The following is a 17897-nucleotide window of genomic DNA, read 5'->3' on the forward strand; positions in this document are numbered from 1 at the left end:
CCTTCTTTCTCTTCCTCTTAGACACACACACACACACACCCACCCACCCCCGTTCATTGGTGAAAAGTCACCCAATCCTGGTGTTCCCAGAATGTAGTCATTTTACGTACCTTCTGTCATCAGAGAAAACATAAACCATGTTTGTTTTACTTTAATATTAAAGAAGTTTTGGTTTGAGGTCTTAAAAATTGGCAGCCTTTGCTTGCTCTAAATAATGACTGATGAGCAGACATTTATTGATGAGAACCCTCTGGTTTCTCACCGAATTAAACTCTTTACTTTCTCTGGAGTCTACTGTCCTGAGAGGGACAGCACAGTCCTTTAAAGCCCAGCATTTGTGTATGACTCTGTATCCTAACAGAACAACTTTCAAATACCTTCATGTATACCACTGAGTGCATGTCATCATTTATCAGACTCTTGATTTCTCAGCAGCCAATTCGAAGTCACTGAGAAAATCCTTAGCAGTAAATTTCATCAGCTATTCATCCCCATCCACTAGAGATGGCTGGGGCGGCTGGTTCTCAGTGCCCCCCGCAGGTGGTTCTGATGCTTTCCTTTTGGGTGAATTGATTGCTGGGTGATTTCTGTGTGGCAGGAGTATATCAGGCGACAGCTAGAAGAGGAGCAGCGGCACTTGGAAGTCCTTCAGCAGCAGCTGCTCCAGGAGCAGGCCATGTTACTGGTAACGCCCGCATCCACCCTGTCCTCTAGTGTCAGGGCCCGGGTGCGCCCCCCCTTCCTTGAGCCTGGGCATGGCTGCAGCCATCATGAGACCACTCGGTCAGTGCCCTGGGCTGACAGAGTCCGGTGGAGACGTCCTCTATGGTCCTACCATGCGGGGCACATTTCCAGGTGGCATTTATTTATTTATTTATTTATTTATTTCCCGTTTATAACTGTTCTCATTTGGTAGATAGACAAGGTTTTGAACACAAGTTGGCATTCCATGAACAAACCAGAATGCCAAGCGCTGAAGGTTCAAAACACTTGCTGTGGGATTTTTACCTAGTTAACTCTTAAGTGCCTTTTGAAACCACCGAAACTGACATTTAATTGAATTCTCTCTCACTCTGTCCAGAGATATTATGGTTAGCAACAAGCTGTCAGATTTTTGCACAGGTAATATGCTATTTAAAACCCCAGCCATTTTGTTTTGTTATAAAACAAGGGGAGGGGAAAAAAGCATGGTCTTTAAAAAAAGCTGAGAAAGGATGAACCTGGAGACGAGGCGGGCGTCCTGGTGTCCCGTAGCCTCAGTGTTCTCTTCCTCTCCAAGGAGTGCCGATGGCGGGAGATGGAGGAGCACCGGCAGGCAGAGAGGCTCCAGAGGCAGTTGCAACAAGAACAAGCCTATCTCCTGTCTCTACAGCATGACCACAGGAGGCCGCACCCGCAGCACCCGCAGCCGCCGCCGGAAAGGAGCAAGCCCGGCTTCCACGCTGCAGACCCCAAGCCCCACTACGAGCCCGCCGACCGAGCTCGCGAGGTACCGCTTCCTGTGTCACTTAGGCAGCAAGCCCATGTCCACGCCCGCCTCTTAGGATGTGAATGCTAGAATGGGGTGCAGACATCAGCTGGTGATTTCATCCGCCCTCTTGATTTTCTAGCTGAGAAATTGGGGTTCAGAGCAGGGAGGAGACTTGCCCAGTCTCTCATGCAGTTAAGTGTTTTTTTCCAGAGAGGACCAGAGCACCTCTGTTAGCAAATCTCAGGCGAATTGAACAGGAAACCAAACGGGAGGGAAGACAGTGTGGGAGAATCATTTTTTAAAATGTAAACAAGGGACTTGGCGGCCTGGCTAACTATTTTTCCAAAACTGCCACAACGACACAGTGTGCCTATAGCCCCATTTACTGACTTTTTATAATGATGACTTGTTACTAAATTGGTGCTATGGGTCACCCAGAGCCTCCCAGTAAAGAGGTGGCAAAGCAGTCACTATTAGGGGTTTTAGAGAGATGGGGAGCTAGCTAGTCGGCCTCCAGAGGACACTGAGTGCTAGCCTGTAGGTGGCGCCATCCCACTGCATCTGGCCCTCAGTGGGTTCCAGGATCCAGCATTCTGCTTGCCCTGGAATGCCTTTATTTTCGGAGGAATGAAATGGTTTGAGAATTCTTGATGATAGTCTTTTAATCTCTTGATTTAGCTGGTTTAACCAAAAATGGTTTAACCATTTTTCTAGTTTATCATCATGTACAACCCTAAAATTCCTGCCAGGAGATTTTAAAGGCTGCCTCTCTTGATTTTTATCCTCATAGGTATTACTATATCCTGAATCGAATCCTAGTCCTGCTTTATTTGCTTCCTCCCTTTTTAAGCTGCCCCTCTCTTTTCTTGTAGTTGAAGAAAACAATTTCTCTTTCAAAGTATCCACTTCCAGGCTTTCTTCGGCATCTCTGCTCTTCCCTCACTAACATTGAGTTATGTCTCCTAATTCTCTGATGCAGGTGGAAGATAGATTTAGGGAAACTAACCACAGCTCCCCTGAAGGCCAGTCTAAGCAGACAGGCAGAGTATTGGAGCCACCAGTGCCTTCCAGATCAGAGTCTTTTTCCAATGGCAACTCCGAGTCTGTGCGTCCCGCCCTGCAGAGACCAGCCGAGCCACAGGTAGCGACAGCCACTTGGCTGTGGGTCGAGGAGACGCACGTGACGGCTCGTCGAGCCACGGGCCTGCTTGTGGTGGTCGCGTCTCAGTGTGTCACCACATTTGGGAAGAGAAGGGGTTAGCAGGGCTGAGTCTAGACTAACTTAAAGAGTTGATTGGGGAAAGAGGATTTCTTTTAAAGATTTTCGTTGGACTCATGAAGATTATCTGGATTCAGTAATTTCTTATTTTAGTCTAACTTTTTGCCTTCCCTAATAAGTGCTTCCTTATTCTAATACCAAGATTTTTCGATTTAATTTTTAAAAAATTAGTATCATAAGTACCCAGAGGGAGAACCAGAACCTTTTCTTGACCTGTAACTCTTGGCTCCTGGACAATTCCATGAGTGGGCTTCAGATAGGAGTTTTTGGTTTTGTCCAAATGTGCATAGTTTTTGGGAGAAGGGCCTTTTTTTAAGAGATCCTTAAAAGATTCAAGATCCAAAAAGGTTATGACCCAGTGGGTTAGGTGTGGCTTTCCCTGAAGTAGGTTGGGATAAAGGTCACAGGCTCTCACTGTCCAAGTGAAGGAGAAACCCTCTCTACCATCTGGAGAAGAAGGCAGACCCAGAGATTACCACATCAGAGATCTCTGAGATCCTCAAAGCATGACTCCTACTCTCTCGCCGAAGATAAATGACTCATAGACATTTTGCCCGCAGAGTATTAGGATTAAGTTTTTAGGCCTGAGTTTGTCACTGATGTTCTCATGTGTTAGGAGAAAGAAGTTCACATTTTGTGATAGAAGTAGTTGCGTTGTTCTGAAAAACAAATTTGAATGAAGATTTGAATGTGCTTTACAGTAAATAATTCCGGTGTGGAGGAGTTTAAAAAAAAAACACAAAAAACCATGACGTAAGCAAAAGGTGTGTGAGCTCAGGGGTGGGGGGTTCGGGAAGTGGCGGGTATTTACATGAGATCAGTAGCTTCTTGATTCACAGAAGAGCTGACCATAAGCCACCTGGCAACTCCATAGAGTGAGGGATGGAAAAAAAAGAAGAAGCAAGACAGGACAAATAGGGAAAAGGGAGGGAGGAGAGACTGGTAGAATTAGTTTGATGATACTCTTACGAAGAGTTCAGTATGAAAAGTTTTTATTCTGGAAGTAAACTTACCATAAATAAAAAATCTTTATCTGTTTGGCCATTAATAGTTTAGAAAATAGGAGTAGATGAATTATATAGACTACTTTTTTATATTAATGATTAGCTAATGTAAGGCCTGGAAACAGTCTCCATTTTCCTCTTTCTATATAAAGTTCCTTTTGGCTAAAACATACACCTATGAAAACATTATTTGGGGGAACTTTTTTTCATGTAAGAGTATTTTAAAACCCATTTTTAAAATTATAGTTACAGATAATACTTTCAATTCCATCATTTTCCCTCTGAAAATTTTAAACATTTTAGGCATCTAGGATTATGCCAATAACTGGAATTATGTGACTGTCACCTAAAAATCATAGAAATCATAAATATGCAACTAATTCTGAATCTTGCTTTTGGAAAAGTCGAATCAACTGTGATTTGGTATTTCCACTTTTCATTAAATGCATTCAATTAATAGATACATAGCTGGAATTACGTAGATTGCAATATCGAACATGTATTTTAAAACAATAAAATAGAATTTAAAGACAATACAGATTATTTCAGAGACTGTTTTCACAATTTAAAAGCAACCAGATAAACTCAGTTGTTGAGTAATTGTCAAGTAGAAGATCAGTTTGGGTAATCATAGTAATGAATATTTATAAAGAAATCAAAGTTCTTTCTTTTATAACTAGTAGGAAGATGTATAGCTATATCTAAGGTTTGAATATTTTAAGACTTGGGGGAAGAAAGAAGGAAAATTGCTGGTATATTTTGAAAAGTTATGCTCTTATAGCCTGTCAGAACCTGAGGGGTTTGTCCTTGCTCATTAAATGTGTTGTTTTGCCATTACTTGGTCTGAAATCTTATACTGCCAGGCAACCTGCGGAAGGATAGACAGGTTTGCATGTATGGCAGCACCCATCTGTGACCCCGCTCCCTCTCTCTGCCCGTCCAGTCCCTGCTTTGACATGGATGTGCATGCAGCTCGTTGCCCCTCCTTTCAGGACAGGAGGCTCTAAAGCCTTTTTTTTTTTTTTTAAATTTTCATGTTTATCTGTAATGTTTGTCCAGATAGTAAAAGAATTTTCCTTATAGTGTACATTTATTCTTTTCTGCATATTTTGTTCCCCAGACCACTTCTTCACTGAAAAAATAACTGTTTGGCTGCCTGGTTTACCTCATACTAATACCATAGCACCCTGGTTTGCATTCCCCCAGTTCCTGCTTTGGATTGGGTATTGACCAGAAAAGCGTTTTCTGCAGAACGCATTGAATGTTTTGTGTTTTGTTTTCTTGTAAGGTACAGTGGTCCCACCTGGCATCTCTCAAGAACAATGTTTCCCCTGTCTCGCGATCCCATTCCTTCAGTGACCCTTCTCCTCCCAAATTTGCACACCACCATCTTCGCTCTCAGGACCCATGCCCACCTCCCCGCAGTGAGGCGCTAAGTCAGACTTGTGAGTCGGAGGTACCTGACCCCACCCAAAAGGCGTGGTCTAGATCAGGCAGTGACGAGGTGCCTCCAAGGGTAAGAAGCAGAAAGACCAGACGTGCGCTTCTTTTTCCTTTTTGTTATTTAAAAAAAAATTATTTTTATTAAGGGTATGGCGACTTCACCAGAATTAAGGGGCAATGAAATTTCAAAGGAACTTTTTACAGTGGGGAGAAAGTCCCATAGTTACTCAGCTACACTCAGCCAGCATCCAGTCAGCTGTTGTTGTGGTTAATACTGTGCTTAAACACAAGGTAACACAGTGATTGAAGAGGAAGTCTATACAGAATATGCTTCTAGAGCAAACAGAATCATACATTAGCAGTTGTCTTATAAGTTTATGCAGAAGCTGCAAATTATTTTGCAACATTAACCAGCATCAAAATTTTTAGAAAAATTCTCACAAAAAAATTTAAAATGTCAAAGAGAATGATTTTTTTTTTTTTTTTAAATTGAGGTGGGTTGTTTTTTTTTTTTTTTTTTGAGTTTTTAGGTTTTTTTGTTTCGTTTTGTTTTTGTAATTACTTAATGACAAAATTAAACAAAAAAGGCATATTTTAGTTTATTATTCCTCCACTTGGAATTTGCTTCCTCTGAATAATTTCTTGCTTCTACCAGTCTTTGTTTCCTACTGATCCATTTGTAGATGTTTGGTTTCTTTGAGCTTATTTTCCCTATTCTTACATTATCTCAGCAAAATGCTTTGTATGTCCCCTGCCACCAAACTTTAGTCCAAACATCATTTACATGTTACAGAAGCATAGAAGGGCTGCTTGTCCTGGCTCCTTTGAAGGCTTTGACTGAATTTTCTCTCTCTGTTTTATAGTGGAGAGCAGAGAAGGGTCAGGGGTGTGGGTGGAGGGTCGGTCGGTGATAGTAAGGCTGATGAAATTGGGACTGCTGTAAAAATATGTTTGGGTAGGGAAATCTTTTCTCTGCTCATATTTTCAAGAATTTAATTGCCGTCTTTTCCACCTGAAGGTTCCTGTGAGAACAACGTCTCGCTCCCCCGTTCTGTCCCGTCGGGACTCCCCACTACAGGGTGGTGGGCAGCAGAACAGCCAAGCAGGTCAAAGAAACTCCACCAGGTAACACGAGAGGGAAGCTGGAGGTTTCCTCACAGTGTCCTGTGGTGTGTGTCATCTCTTTTCATACAAATGCCTGTAGACAGGGGCATTCTGAAGCAAAGAGATAATCAGTTTATAAAAGACTGCCTTCCCAACCATTAATGTGAATATCATTAAACTGATCTGTCATGAAGAGTGTAAGTCCAGCTATGTCCTGTGGCAGCTTTAATGTGAAAGTTAGCACCTGTCTCTGTCCCAGTCAGTGGAAGGAACTGGCCCAGGGGGTGGTGGTTCTAGAGGATTGTAACCTGAGGGACCTTACTGTCTACATGGTATCTTAAGGCCTCGGGAGTGGTACAGAGTCACAGACAGGCTGCTGAAGATAGCCAGGGCCTGACGGACAGCCAGAAGTTAGCCTTCTGTACACGGAACCTCAGTATAACTGGAAACCTCCCCAAAGTGGTCAGGGCGGACAGTGGGATTGGCCTGTGCCTGAGTCTGTGCTTACTTCTCACCTAAGCAAACGTGTGCCCTGGGCGTGTGCCGTCTGTCTCATTTCCAGCACAGTGCATACAGAGGAGTGTACTGCACAAGTGTCAGTTCAGGAGAGCAGTAATGGGTGGCTGGGAGCTACAGCCTGGAAACAGTATAATTTTGTGATTATATAAAAGTGGAATTTTTTATAAAAAGAGACTATGTTTGTAGCCGTGACAGAAATAGTAATACTTCTAGACCAAACAGTAGCATTTCCTCTCATACCGGGTCTGCTAACAGTAGACTAGCATTTAGCATTTTTGGTTTGTTAATATATCTGAGATAAAACCCATGAATAATAATGTTGTTAGAACTTTTGGTACGTTTAATGTTAAATGCTGTTTGTCGGCTCTTTTTCTCATCATGCCTGCACTTCTGCACGTGCCTGTGATTTGTTTGGATGATGCATTAGCTCTTCTCTGCTTTCCCCACAGCGGTATCGAGCCCAGGCTGCTATGGGAGAGAGTGGAGAAGCTGGTGCCCAGGCCTGGCAGTGGCAGCTCCTCGGGGTCCAGCAACTCAGGGTCGCAGCCTGGCTCCCACCCTGGGTCTCAGAGTGGCTCTGGAGAGCGCTTCCGAGTGAGATGTAGGATGCCTTTCCTGTCGCCTTTTCCTGTAAACGATACTGGGCTACGATAGTGTATTGGAGATCCTTTTTAGTCCTTTTCAATCTTATAAACAGACCTGGGGTTTTTACCCAGCTACATATCACAAAACAATATTTTAATACGGGTTGCTAATGACACTAATACCATAATTTTAATAATAAAGAGTCAACTTTTGAGAGCTTACACACACCTACCTCTGTGAGCACTTTATGTGCTTTATCTCATTTAATCCTTACAGTAACCCCATGAGATATATTTATTGTGTCTCCATTTTACAGATTCCAGTCACTGAAATTTAGTGGCTTTCTAAATGACCAAGCTGAGATTTGAACCCACTTCTTTCAGTATACACTCCATTACTGTTGTCATCAGTATTGGTTATTTGAACCTACCCATAATAATAGATTAGTGAAAAAATCCCTCTACAGTATTATTGACATAAGAGAGTATAGAGTGTGGGGGTGGAGGGGTCTAAGTATGGAGTCAGAAGCCTTGGGGTGCAGACCCACGTGGAAACCCTGCTATGAGTGAGGGGCGCCCATTGGTGGGCAAGGGGCAAGGGGAGAAATTAGACAGGCTAGGTCTGCTTTGTAGCACGCACCTGGATGCTCACACGTGTCTGCCTTTCTTGTCTCTGAACTTCACAGCATCATCCAAATCTGAAGGCTCTCCATCTCAGCGCCTTGAAAATGCAGTGAAAAAAACAGAAGATAAAAAAGAAGTGTTTAGACCTCTCAAGCCTGCTGTAAGAATTGCACAAAATCAGTTTTACTTATTTCAAGCTTGAGTGAGATCTTTCTATTAAAAATATGTAGTTGGGAGGAACAGTCCTTTCCGTGCGGCCCCCCTCACAGATTTGGGGAATTATAAGGAATGCAGTAAACCTCAGACACATTCGTGCCCCGCCCACCTTGGTCATTAAAAAAAATACAGAAAGAGTAATAGCCATTTTATCTCTTTGCTTAGCATTAACTATTATGCATTCTTGATGTATTAGGCATTTGTAATACTGGCTTTTAGAATACCTTTTTTTTTTTATATATTCTTAAATTTACCTGTTATTTAAATTCTGCCTTCTGGTACCTGGAGTGGCAATTGTGACTGTTCCTCATACTTCTTTAGTCCTTGCTGCATTAACTGACCATGTAACTGCACACACTGTGGAATTTTAACACCTGCTGGAATTTCGATTTCCTGCTTGAATTGATTTCTGTACTTCCCTCTGCCCCCTCATTTCTGCCGTGCTTCCTTGTGTTGTGCATTCATCATTGATGGCTTCTCCGGCTCAACGGAACTGTTGCTGGACTGCAGGGTGAAGTGGTAAGCCTTGTCTCTGGAAAATTCAGCATCAGAGCAATAATCTGACTGCATTTTAAACTGAGCTTGTATTCAATCTATATTACTTCTCTTTCTTCAACTTGCCTTTCTGTTCTTTTCTAGAATGGAAAACCTTAAACTTTTGCTTTGTTTTTTTAACACACAAAATTTGCTGCATGCATTTTTTTATTATTAAATATAGCTTTTTAGAGAAACTTCTTAAAAAGCTAGAGCTGTAGCCGTAAAATGGTTAGTAAGACTCAAGGTCCAGTACTTCATCACTGCTATTTCATGGGCTCAAGCTCAAGAAAAACATATTCTTTACTGTGGAGAAGAAGAAAACTCTGTTGGGACTGCTAAAAAGAAAAAGGAAAAATGGCATAGCCTACTTTGTAAAAAGTCATTATTTTTAAATAAAATTCCCAAGGAGAAAGATATACTTTAGACTTCTATATGCAAATGTAGAATATAAATAATAATCACACTTGGAAATTATATTTGGATAATTGAGTCTTAAAATATCTCAGTATAGAAGAGTAAAGAGAAATAAAGCCCTTTTTGAATATCTTTTACTGTGGGTTTCTTTGTTCTCTGATGCTCATAGTCATTGGCATTATTATGGGGCCATGGGGCCATGTGGGTAAGGTGGGGCCTGGGGAGCCTCCCCCTTCCCGCTCCCCCGCCCCCCCCACCTCTTGTCCACATCAGTGCGCACTGCTACCACTTTCTCATTTAACATGTCGTGAACCTTTTTTTTACAAATGTGGCAAATTGTTAACAATTGGTGAAGCAAGATATGAATGGCTTCCTCATTTCACTGTCACATTTCTGTAGGTTCAAAATTTTTAAAAATAAAAGTAGAAGTTAACTATAAAACCACCACATACATACTTTAAATCAGCCCTATTTAACTAGAATCCTGCTTTATGGACAGTCTCCTTAAGAGAAGACTTTGTCTCAGAGGCAGATATCTTTATAACAAACTCCAAGGATCTGTCTACACTCATTTGTTGACCTAGAATTTTATCTTATGGTTCAGAAAAAAATCCTATCAGCTTATAAGCAGACTATTATGTTTTTTTATTGTTGTGACATTTGAATTGTATACCACATCTTTTTGTCTTTTCTGGTTTTTGTCTATCTTTTGACTTTTTTGGTCTTTTCTGTCAAAAGCTTTAACTGCATCTTCATATGATACTAGTAAATACTCTCCAAAACAGGTTTACAGAACTGATGTTGTGGCTGTTTTATCGATAGTTAAAATGAAGAACTTCACATTCTTGGCTGCTTTTTCCCTGCTCCCTCCTACCCGCTTTGCCTTACTCTCTTTTCTGTCCTGTGTGTTAGGATTTGACTGCGCTGGCCAAAGAGCTTCGGGCCGTGGAAGATGTGCGACCACCCCACAAAGTGACAGACTACTCCTCATCCAGTGAGGAGTCGGGGACGACAGACGAGGAAGACGATGACGCAGAACAAGAGGGGCCCGAGGAACCCACGTCTGGACCAGAGGACGCCAGAGCAGCGTCAGTCCTTGGTGTATTTTCGAGAGGATGAGAATGTCCCCGCTGAGCCTTCTTTCTACTTGGAACCAATTTTTTTCTAAACCTGTCATAGGAGCCTGTTAACATGTAATGAGCAGTTGTCATGGATTCAGCAGCAGGCGGCCTTTATGTTTCCCCTTTGGTCCATTGGTGTGTGTGTGCATGTCAGCGCCTCTCCCTAATGCTCGAATGTGTATTTTATTTTTTGTTTTTTAATTTGAGAATACGATAAATGGGAAACTTCAGTTTAACTGCTTTAATTAACCGTAAGTTATTCATTCTAATTTTTTTGCTCAAAAACGAACTGTAGTGGCAGGAAATTCTTTGTTGAAGGGAAAACACTAAGCATTGGTTTTCCTTGAGGAAACTTTCTACCTGTAACTGATCTCATCTAATGACTTTGAGGAGGTGAAATCAAAACAATATCCTCGACTAACGGGATTCATGGCCCTTCGCCTTTGGATTTTGTCTCAATAGGTCATCTCTGAATTTGAGCAATGGTGAGACAGAATCCGTGAAGACCATGATTGTCCATGATGATGTGGAGAGTGAACCAGCCATGACCCCATCCAAGGAGGGCACCCTGATCGTCCGCCAGGTACCCGTGTGTTCGCTTCGTTGTTAGAGGCTGAGCTTCTGTCGTCATTAACCCACGTGCTCATTCACTCACTCATGCTGTTTCTACATCATCATCTGTTTCCATGGTAACGAGACCCAAGGGTCGTGTCGGGGCTGGGGCGGCAGGACGCGCTGCATGCCAACACGGTAGCTGGCAGTCTCCACCGCACATCGCTGCCCCCTGCATGTTTTGTGGCGGCCCTCACCCAGCACCGTGCTGCGTCTCCGTCTGTGTCTTGACAGTGGAAAAACCGCAGGGCAGTGTCCTTCAGCAGGCTTGGGCCGGGGGCAGGCCGGTCTGTAGCAGGGCAGCCTCGGGGGTCCTGCAGAGCGCACTTAGCTCGGCGGTCTGCACAGTCAGGCGGTCACTGGGCGGGCCTTGGGCAGCCGCAGGGCTGGGAGGGCTCTCTGCTGTGTTCCCAAATGTTAGTTTTCTTGCTCGTTGATTCTTAAATGTGTACCACCCAGTTGTGCTCAGTTTGGATGACTAAGTTTTACAACTGTCTGTTCATTTCTCAGCTTGGCTGTGAGGAAAGTGATCTGCTTCTTATTTAAACAGAGCAGGGCACCTGTCTAGCATTCCGGACTTCTCCCTGAGTGTGTCGCATGCTGTGCCAGTGCATTCGGGTGGAAAGTGGGAAGAATATGGAAAAGACCAGGATTCAGAAAAGTGATGGGATGCTTTCTAGAACAGAGAGATTTAAAAAGGGAAGAAAAACTGCTAGTGGTTTTGGTAACAGTGGCTAGTGTGGCAGATAAACCAAATTGAACACCTTCTGCTTGAGTCCTGTGGCCACCAGAGGAGATACTTTGAATTCTGTTGGCTCCACTTAGGCATTCAGCAAGGAAGTGTGAGCAATTCAGGCCAATTTCCTCCAGTCTTTCCTCGATAATTGAACTGTTTGAAAAGTCACACAGCACCTAAGCAAAGTCAGCTATCAGCAGGGTCATAGGCGATTCCAGCAGCACCCGAGCAAGACAAGTGTGCCTGTTTTTTCTGCAGAGTACAGTTGACCAAAAGCGTGCCAGCCATCACGAGAGCAATGGCTTTGCCGGTCGTATTCACCTCTTGCCAGATCTCTTACAGCAAAGCCATTCCTCCTCCACCTCTTCCACTTCCTCCTCCCCATCTTCCAGCCAGCCGACACCCACCATGTCCCCACAGGCACCCCAGGACAAGCTCACTACTAATGAGGTATGTCTTGCACCACAGCTGGCTGCTTTCCAAGGGTTAGACCAGCACCGCCTAGTCGCTTGTTCGCGGAGGAGACTTGCCCAGTGCCCCCCGCCTTTCCCTGCCTGCCCGCTTTCTTCTGTCACCCACCCTTCTCCCCACCCCCAAGTAACATGTTTCAGACCCGCGTACAAATCCCTTAACCTAGATCAATTTCCCGTCAAACTTGCCAGTTCACTATTTCCTGTTCTCTAGATCAGTGTAGCTGCATGGCTTTGTGTATTTTTTTTTAAGTCTAAATAAAATGATTGCTGTGTTCTCAGATCCATTATGTATTTGACATTAAACTCTTGCAGTTGTTTGTGCAACCTGCCTTTTTCATTCTTTTTATCCAATAAATAAAATATAGAAAAATTTGGTTACGCAGACTTGGCCTTATATGGACAGACCTGTTCTCTCAAACAGGAATTTCCTTCAAACAGGGCTGGATTGTATTCTGTATTTTTTGGGGGGTGGGGCGGGGGGAGTTGGGTTGCAGGTTGGTTACTCTAATTCGTTTTCACCAACCCTGTTGAAAAGAATTTCTTTCCTTGAAATTCACAGTCACGCATGGTTTAAGAAGAGGCCAAATGCTTTTTGGGGAAACCTAGAAAAGTAGGATGTTGAGCAAGAAAAGCAGAGGTCCAGGCATGCTTTCAATTTAAAATTTGAGAGGGAGATCCTGTGTGCTCATTCGAAGGCTTGGCTGTGGTGCTCCGTCTGGGTGCTAGTTGGGTGACTCTTTGCTCTTTGGAAGAGGGTTGTCCTCCCCTCCCCCAGCAGTGACAGAGTGCACCTTGAGCACCCTGTGCTGAATAAAACCAGTGGTTTGATTTCATGGGAGGTTTGGTTTAAATGCATTTGTCTAACTGTTGAAGGAGGTTGAAAGTGGCACGCAGCTTTAAGCCAGTCTTGTCGATGTAAATGTTTAATTGCCAGCCTGCTGCCTGCTCCTATTTTGGTTTCCTTGTTAGAAAGAATCAGAATAATCCTCTCCCTCTGAGGAGCAGGGACAAGTGGTTTGCTTCTAAGGCAGGCTTGGCTTCAGATTGTCCATCGGCTGGACTGGCTGCTGATTGTGGGATAAGGGCAGAAAGCCTGCCAGCAGGCAGCCATGTCAGCTGGGAGCAGAAGGCCTGGGAGCCTAGTAAGGGCATAGGCCAGAGGACATGGTGACTTCAGCTGCCCATGGTGGGAGAAACGGTGCAGGACGAAAGCACTTGAGCAGACATGTTCTCTTTCTTCCAGTGATGAATCCCACCTGCACTCACATTCTTCCTTACATTTACATTTAAACTTGGCTCCATTTTGCTCTAATATACAGTATTTACTATAACCCTTAACTCACTAAACTGGCAAGTTTATTTTTCTGTTTGTTTTGTTTTTAATTATCATTACATTTCCACTTAACAATTTGTTTCACTTTCTTTGTGTTTTTTTTTTTGTCTTAAGTTACATTGTTAACCAAAACAGTGGTGCTCCTAAAAGAGCAAAAGGATTCGCCTTACTCTGTCGTTTGCACCTTTCACTGATGAGCCTGTTTGATGTGGGTTTAATGATGCCGCATCTAGCATCTAAAATGCCGGCAGCCAAAGCTTCTGTAGCGTTCTGGCAAGAGGCTCACTTTAAAACAAATAATATAAAATTGAGATTTGCCAATATTCCAACATAGATTAATTGGACTTTTGGGGGCAGGAGAGTAAATTCAGAGTTGATGAATTGAGGTCAAGACATTTCAAACCTCCTTTAGGAGTTTTCATTATAATTATTTACTTAAAAAAAAACAAAACAACTAGAAGCGTGAAGCGTAGATTTTATTGGTAGCATGCAGCATTCCTCTCCTAGGTGGGCAATATTTCTGAAGGAGAGAAGCAACTCTCTCGGTGGGTCCAGGTGAAATAGTCTGTTGCTGGGGTGTGCTGTGCACACACAGAGGTGCTCTTAAGCATTTGGGGGCCAATGCAGGAATGTGAGGGCTTTGTGTTGCGGACAGTATAGCACAGAAGTGGGTTGTAATGCTGTAATGTTCACCATTCTGATGCCATCTGTATTAATGAAATTGAAATTTGCATTGCAGACTCAGTCCGCTAGTAGCACACTCCAGAAACACAAATCCTGCTCCTCCTTCACACCTTTTATAGACCCCAGGTTACTACAGATCTCTCCATCTAGCGGGACCACAGTGACTTCCGTGGGTAAGTGAAGCGGCGACAGGAAAGCAGCTGACAGACAGGACCCGTCACTTGGCGTCGCTCTTTCTGGTCGCTTAAGCGTGGCATGGCAGTGGTTGCAGGTGCAGACATTGGATGCACACGCGCCCATCCCGCTTGCACTGCCTTATTTGCAATGAGCTGCATAGTCAAGGTCCTTTTTTCCATGTACATTTCCTATACCATTTTTTCAACAAAAGTCAGTTATGACATGAATATGTCCTCAAAGTATAGTGTGTATGTGTGGCGGGGGTAGGTGCCAGGTTGGCATCTATAGGAAATAACGCCGTGTGTACTGCGTTGTAGTGGGATTTTCCTGTGATGGAATGAGACCAGAAGCTGTAAGGCAGGACCCCACCCGGAAAGGCTCAGTGGTCAACGTGAACCCCACCAACACGCGGCCTCACAGTGACACCCCAGAGATCCGTAAATACAAGAAGAGATTTAACTCCGAGATTCTGTGTGCTGCCTTATGGGGTAGGTATCTTATTGCTACTCTGCCCTTTTATTTTTATTCCGAACAGGGGACTGGTCTTTTAGAGAAGTACTGTTTTGGATAGTTTGGAGATGTTTTGAAAAGCTGTTGATGGATGAGATGGCAGATATCTGTGATGGGCCACCCCTATGTCTTCTGTAGGATCAGAGCAGGTACATGTGCGGGCTGGCACTGGTTCAGCCATTCTATATTGGAAAAAATGACATCTCCATTCCTTCACGTAAAGAAGAAAAGTAAAAAGATGAGAGATCCATTTGGTTCGGTCCATATTTATCGGGAGACTGAAGAAATTTGTCGAATTGCTTTTCTTTAAATGTTTCAGTTTAACTTTTTTTTTTTTTTTTTTTTTTGCTTTTGTAACTTGGGCCTAACATGTAAATGAGGCTTTTAAAAGCAGTCTGTCACTGGCCAAGTTTGGGGACCATTGAGCTGACTTTACCTGTGGAATACCTGCAGTGTTTGGGAAGCATCTTCAAAACCTAAGACACCACAAGAGGATATTTGTAGAGAGTCTGCCACACATGGGACTCTGCCATTTCACTTTCTAAAACTTGCTTTCTGTCACCCCCGGCCTCTCACCTTCTTCACTCCCACAGATGTCCTGCTCTTGGCCTCACTTTGTCTTCCAGCCCCACACTTTGTTTTAGTTATGCTCCCTAAACCTCAAATTGGCTGTTTTTAACAGAGACCCTACTTCCGCTCGGAAGTCTCTTACTTCCTTGACGCTGCAGTGCAGATGGGTAGGAGACGCACGGTGCTCTCCTTGGTTTGAGTCCACTGCCGCCCTCCTCAGCATGTGTATTTCTGGAGTGTCCTCAAAGGCCTCCACCTTCCCCACAGGGACTGAGCCAGCCCTCCTCCCCCATGCCCACCTCAGCCCAACTCAGGTCCGCCCCTCCCCGAAACAGTGAGGCGACATGAGCCTCAAGATGTTCATCATCTGCCCTCTAGATTTTATCTGTCTGCTGACCTCCCTCTGGGCCCTTGGAAGCTCCTGCTCAGGCTGGCTCCCAAGGGCTTGCAAGGTTGTCCCCACCCATTGCAGACACACCTGCGTTCTCTTTCATTCCTTCAGATCTGGATTTCTGTCTCTGTCACTGCTGAGTATTTTAAATCCTCTCATGATCATAAGGCCTTTTCTCTACTAATCCTCTAGGTAAAGGTAACAGTAGGCATTGGGATAATTAGGAGCACGTGAAAGCAGCGGGCACAGCACTGTCATCGTGCACTGCTGCTGCTACTGCTCTGTAAATGTCAACCGTGACCATTTCAGAGACCTGAGTTCCATCGTTTCGTTCATATTAAAGGCCTGTTATGGGAGTGTTTATGTCATCAAAACTATATTCTCTTCAGTGTGGAAGTAGTGTTAATTATATCGATGTTTTAGAAATTGAAGTAATTTTTATCCAGAGTATTTACACTCTTAGTAGTCTTAAACTTATATTTTTCTGATGTCCTGCCAAGTGCTGGGCCCCCTTCTGTTTGCCATTAACTAATATTTTTAACAAAAATTCTTCTTTTTCCTAATTAACTTCTTTAAGACCTCGGAAAAATAGAGTATCTTGAACTTACATTATTAAAAATGAAGTGGAGTCTACAGCTATGCTATCTTAAATAATCCCGATCCCGTCTGATCTCGGAGGCTAAGCAGGGTCGGGCCTGGTTAATACTTGGATGGGAGACCACTTAGGAAGACCAGGTGTTGTAGGCGTAAAAAAAATTTAAAAATGAGGGATTGTAAGCTGACAAGGTCTTTGCAATCTGTGAGGTCAACCAAGGGTTGCCTCGCCTAATAAATAAATAAATAAATAAATAAATAAATAAGTAAATAAATAAGTAAATAAATAAATAAATAAAATTTTTAAAAAATGAAGTGGAACTTTCTATTTGTTACTGTTAGAAGAAGAGTTGTGTTGCTTGTTGTCTGCAGACACGTCAAGGGGTGGCTTTCCCTAAACTGCTTGTGATAGCTGTCATGAGTTACCTGTTAGGTTAAAAATAAGCCTCCTAAAGACTTAAATCCAGGAAAGTTAAAGCATGTATTGTGAGAAATGTTGACCGACAAGGGGAGAAACTCAGAGTCATTTTGAAATGATAAAATCAACGCACTGACATTCTACTACCAGTGTTAGATACATATGTTTTTTGTATACCTTCCTAGAAAATGCTTGCAGCAAGCATTCTTTTTTAATCATCTCATGTAACTTTTGTTTTATAGATTGCTGCATATTTATTTTGTTTTTTAATAAGGCAGTTTTCTTATGTTTGCAGCTAGGATTGTTTTAACACATCTTTTGAATATGATTTTTTCTATGCTAATGTTCATAATTGTCTGCAGTTAATTTCAATGCTTTGCCTGTAATATAGTTTATCATAGAATTTAAAGGAAATTTTAAATCCCCCATGTTCCACAGCTCTTAGCCATTTTCCCCGTTAGCCTACACCAGATCTCTGTGAGTACAGTTGCAGTTCCCAGTACAGCTTACCTTTGAATGATCAGCATTATAAAGTTTAATTATATCTAACAGTTGGAAGGTTTAAAAAGTGTATTTATAAAAAAATTATTGCAGCATGCAACTTAATCTTTTTTGCAGGCCTATAATTTCCAAGGTTGTTATTTTCCAGTGACTGTCTATATTCCTTTGACTGCTAGCACTCAGTACTTTACAAAATTACACAGTTCTTGGAACTACGTGATGGAGAATTAGAAGGTAGGCTGTAAGTGCCAGAATATCTGCAATTTTTGTGTATTTGAAAAGATTTTGTCAGCTTTATCTTTTATTCTTTCTCACTGTAAAATCTTGATTGATATTTGAATGCTGTTTATTTTTGGAAACCACAAATAATAGAAAGATTTCATGACGCTCATGCTTTGAGTAGTTATTACCAGATTCTTGACATAGATATTTTTTTTTTATCTACTTGATACTGAAGATTGACTAGGAAAATATTGAAATATTATATGAAATGAAACCTTTCAAATGGACTCTGTGTCTGGTAGCAGCTTATCAGTTAACGTTTAAGCTGCTGAAATTGGGGGATGGGCTCGCTCTCTAGCT

At 42.8% G+C, this 17897-nt stretch overlaps 1 protein-coding gene and 1 pseudogene across 1 annotated transcript in view; both read left to right on the forward strand.

The window, feature by feature from the left end:
- The window catches only part of MAP4K4 (mitogen-activated protein kinase kinase kinase kinase 4), a 176787-nt gene that overhangs the window by 142245 nt on the left and 16645 nt on the right, over positions 1-17897 (forward strand). Inside the window, exons 13-25 of the mRNA XM_039840078.1 lie at positions 599-685; positions 1373-1489; positions 2451-2612; positions 5043-5270; positions 6216-6322; positions 7270-7421; positions 8091-8188; positions 8755-8763; positions 10108-10283; positions 10779-10899; positions 11923-12114; positions 14210-14327; positions 14649-14819. Coding sequence (XP_039696012.1) covers positions 599-685; positions 1373-1489; positions 2451-2612; positions 5043-5270; positions 6216-6322; positions 7270-7421; positions 8091-8188; positions 8755-8763; positions 10108-10283; positions 10779-10899; positions 11923-12114; positions 14210-14327; positions 14649-14819 — 1738 coding nt within the window. The remainder of the gene's footprint in view (positions 1-598; positions 686-1372; positions 1490-2450; positions 2613-5042; positions 5271-6215; positions 6323-7269; positions 7422-8090; positions 8189-8754; positions 8764-10107; positions 10284-10778; positions 10900-11922; positions 12115-14209; positions 14328-14648; positions 14820-17897) is intronic.
- Positions 16431-16549, forward strand: LOC120584488 (uncharacterized; annotated as a pseudogene).

The sequence above is a fragment of the Pteropus medius genome, unplaced genomic scaffold, assembly GCF_902729225.1.
Source record: "Pteropus medius unplaced genomic scaffold, Ma_sr-lr_union100, whole genome shotgun sequence".
In the NCBI taxonomy this organism is placed as follows: Eukaryota; Metazoa; Chordata; class Mammalia; order Chiroptera; family Pteropodidae; genus Pteropus; species Pteropus medius.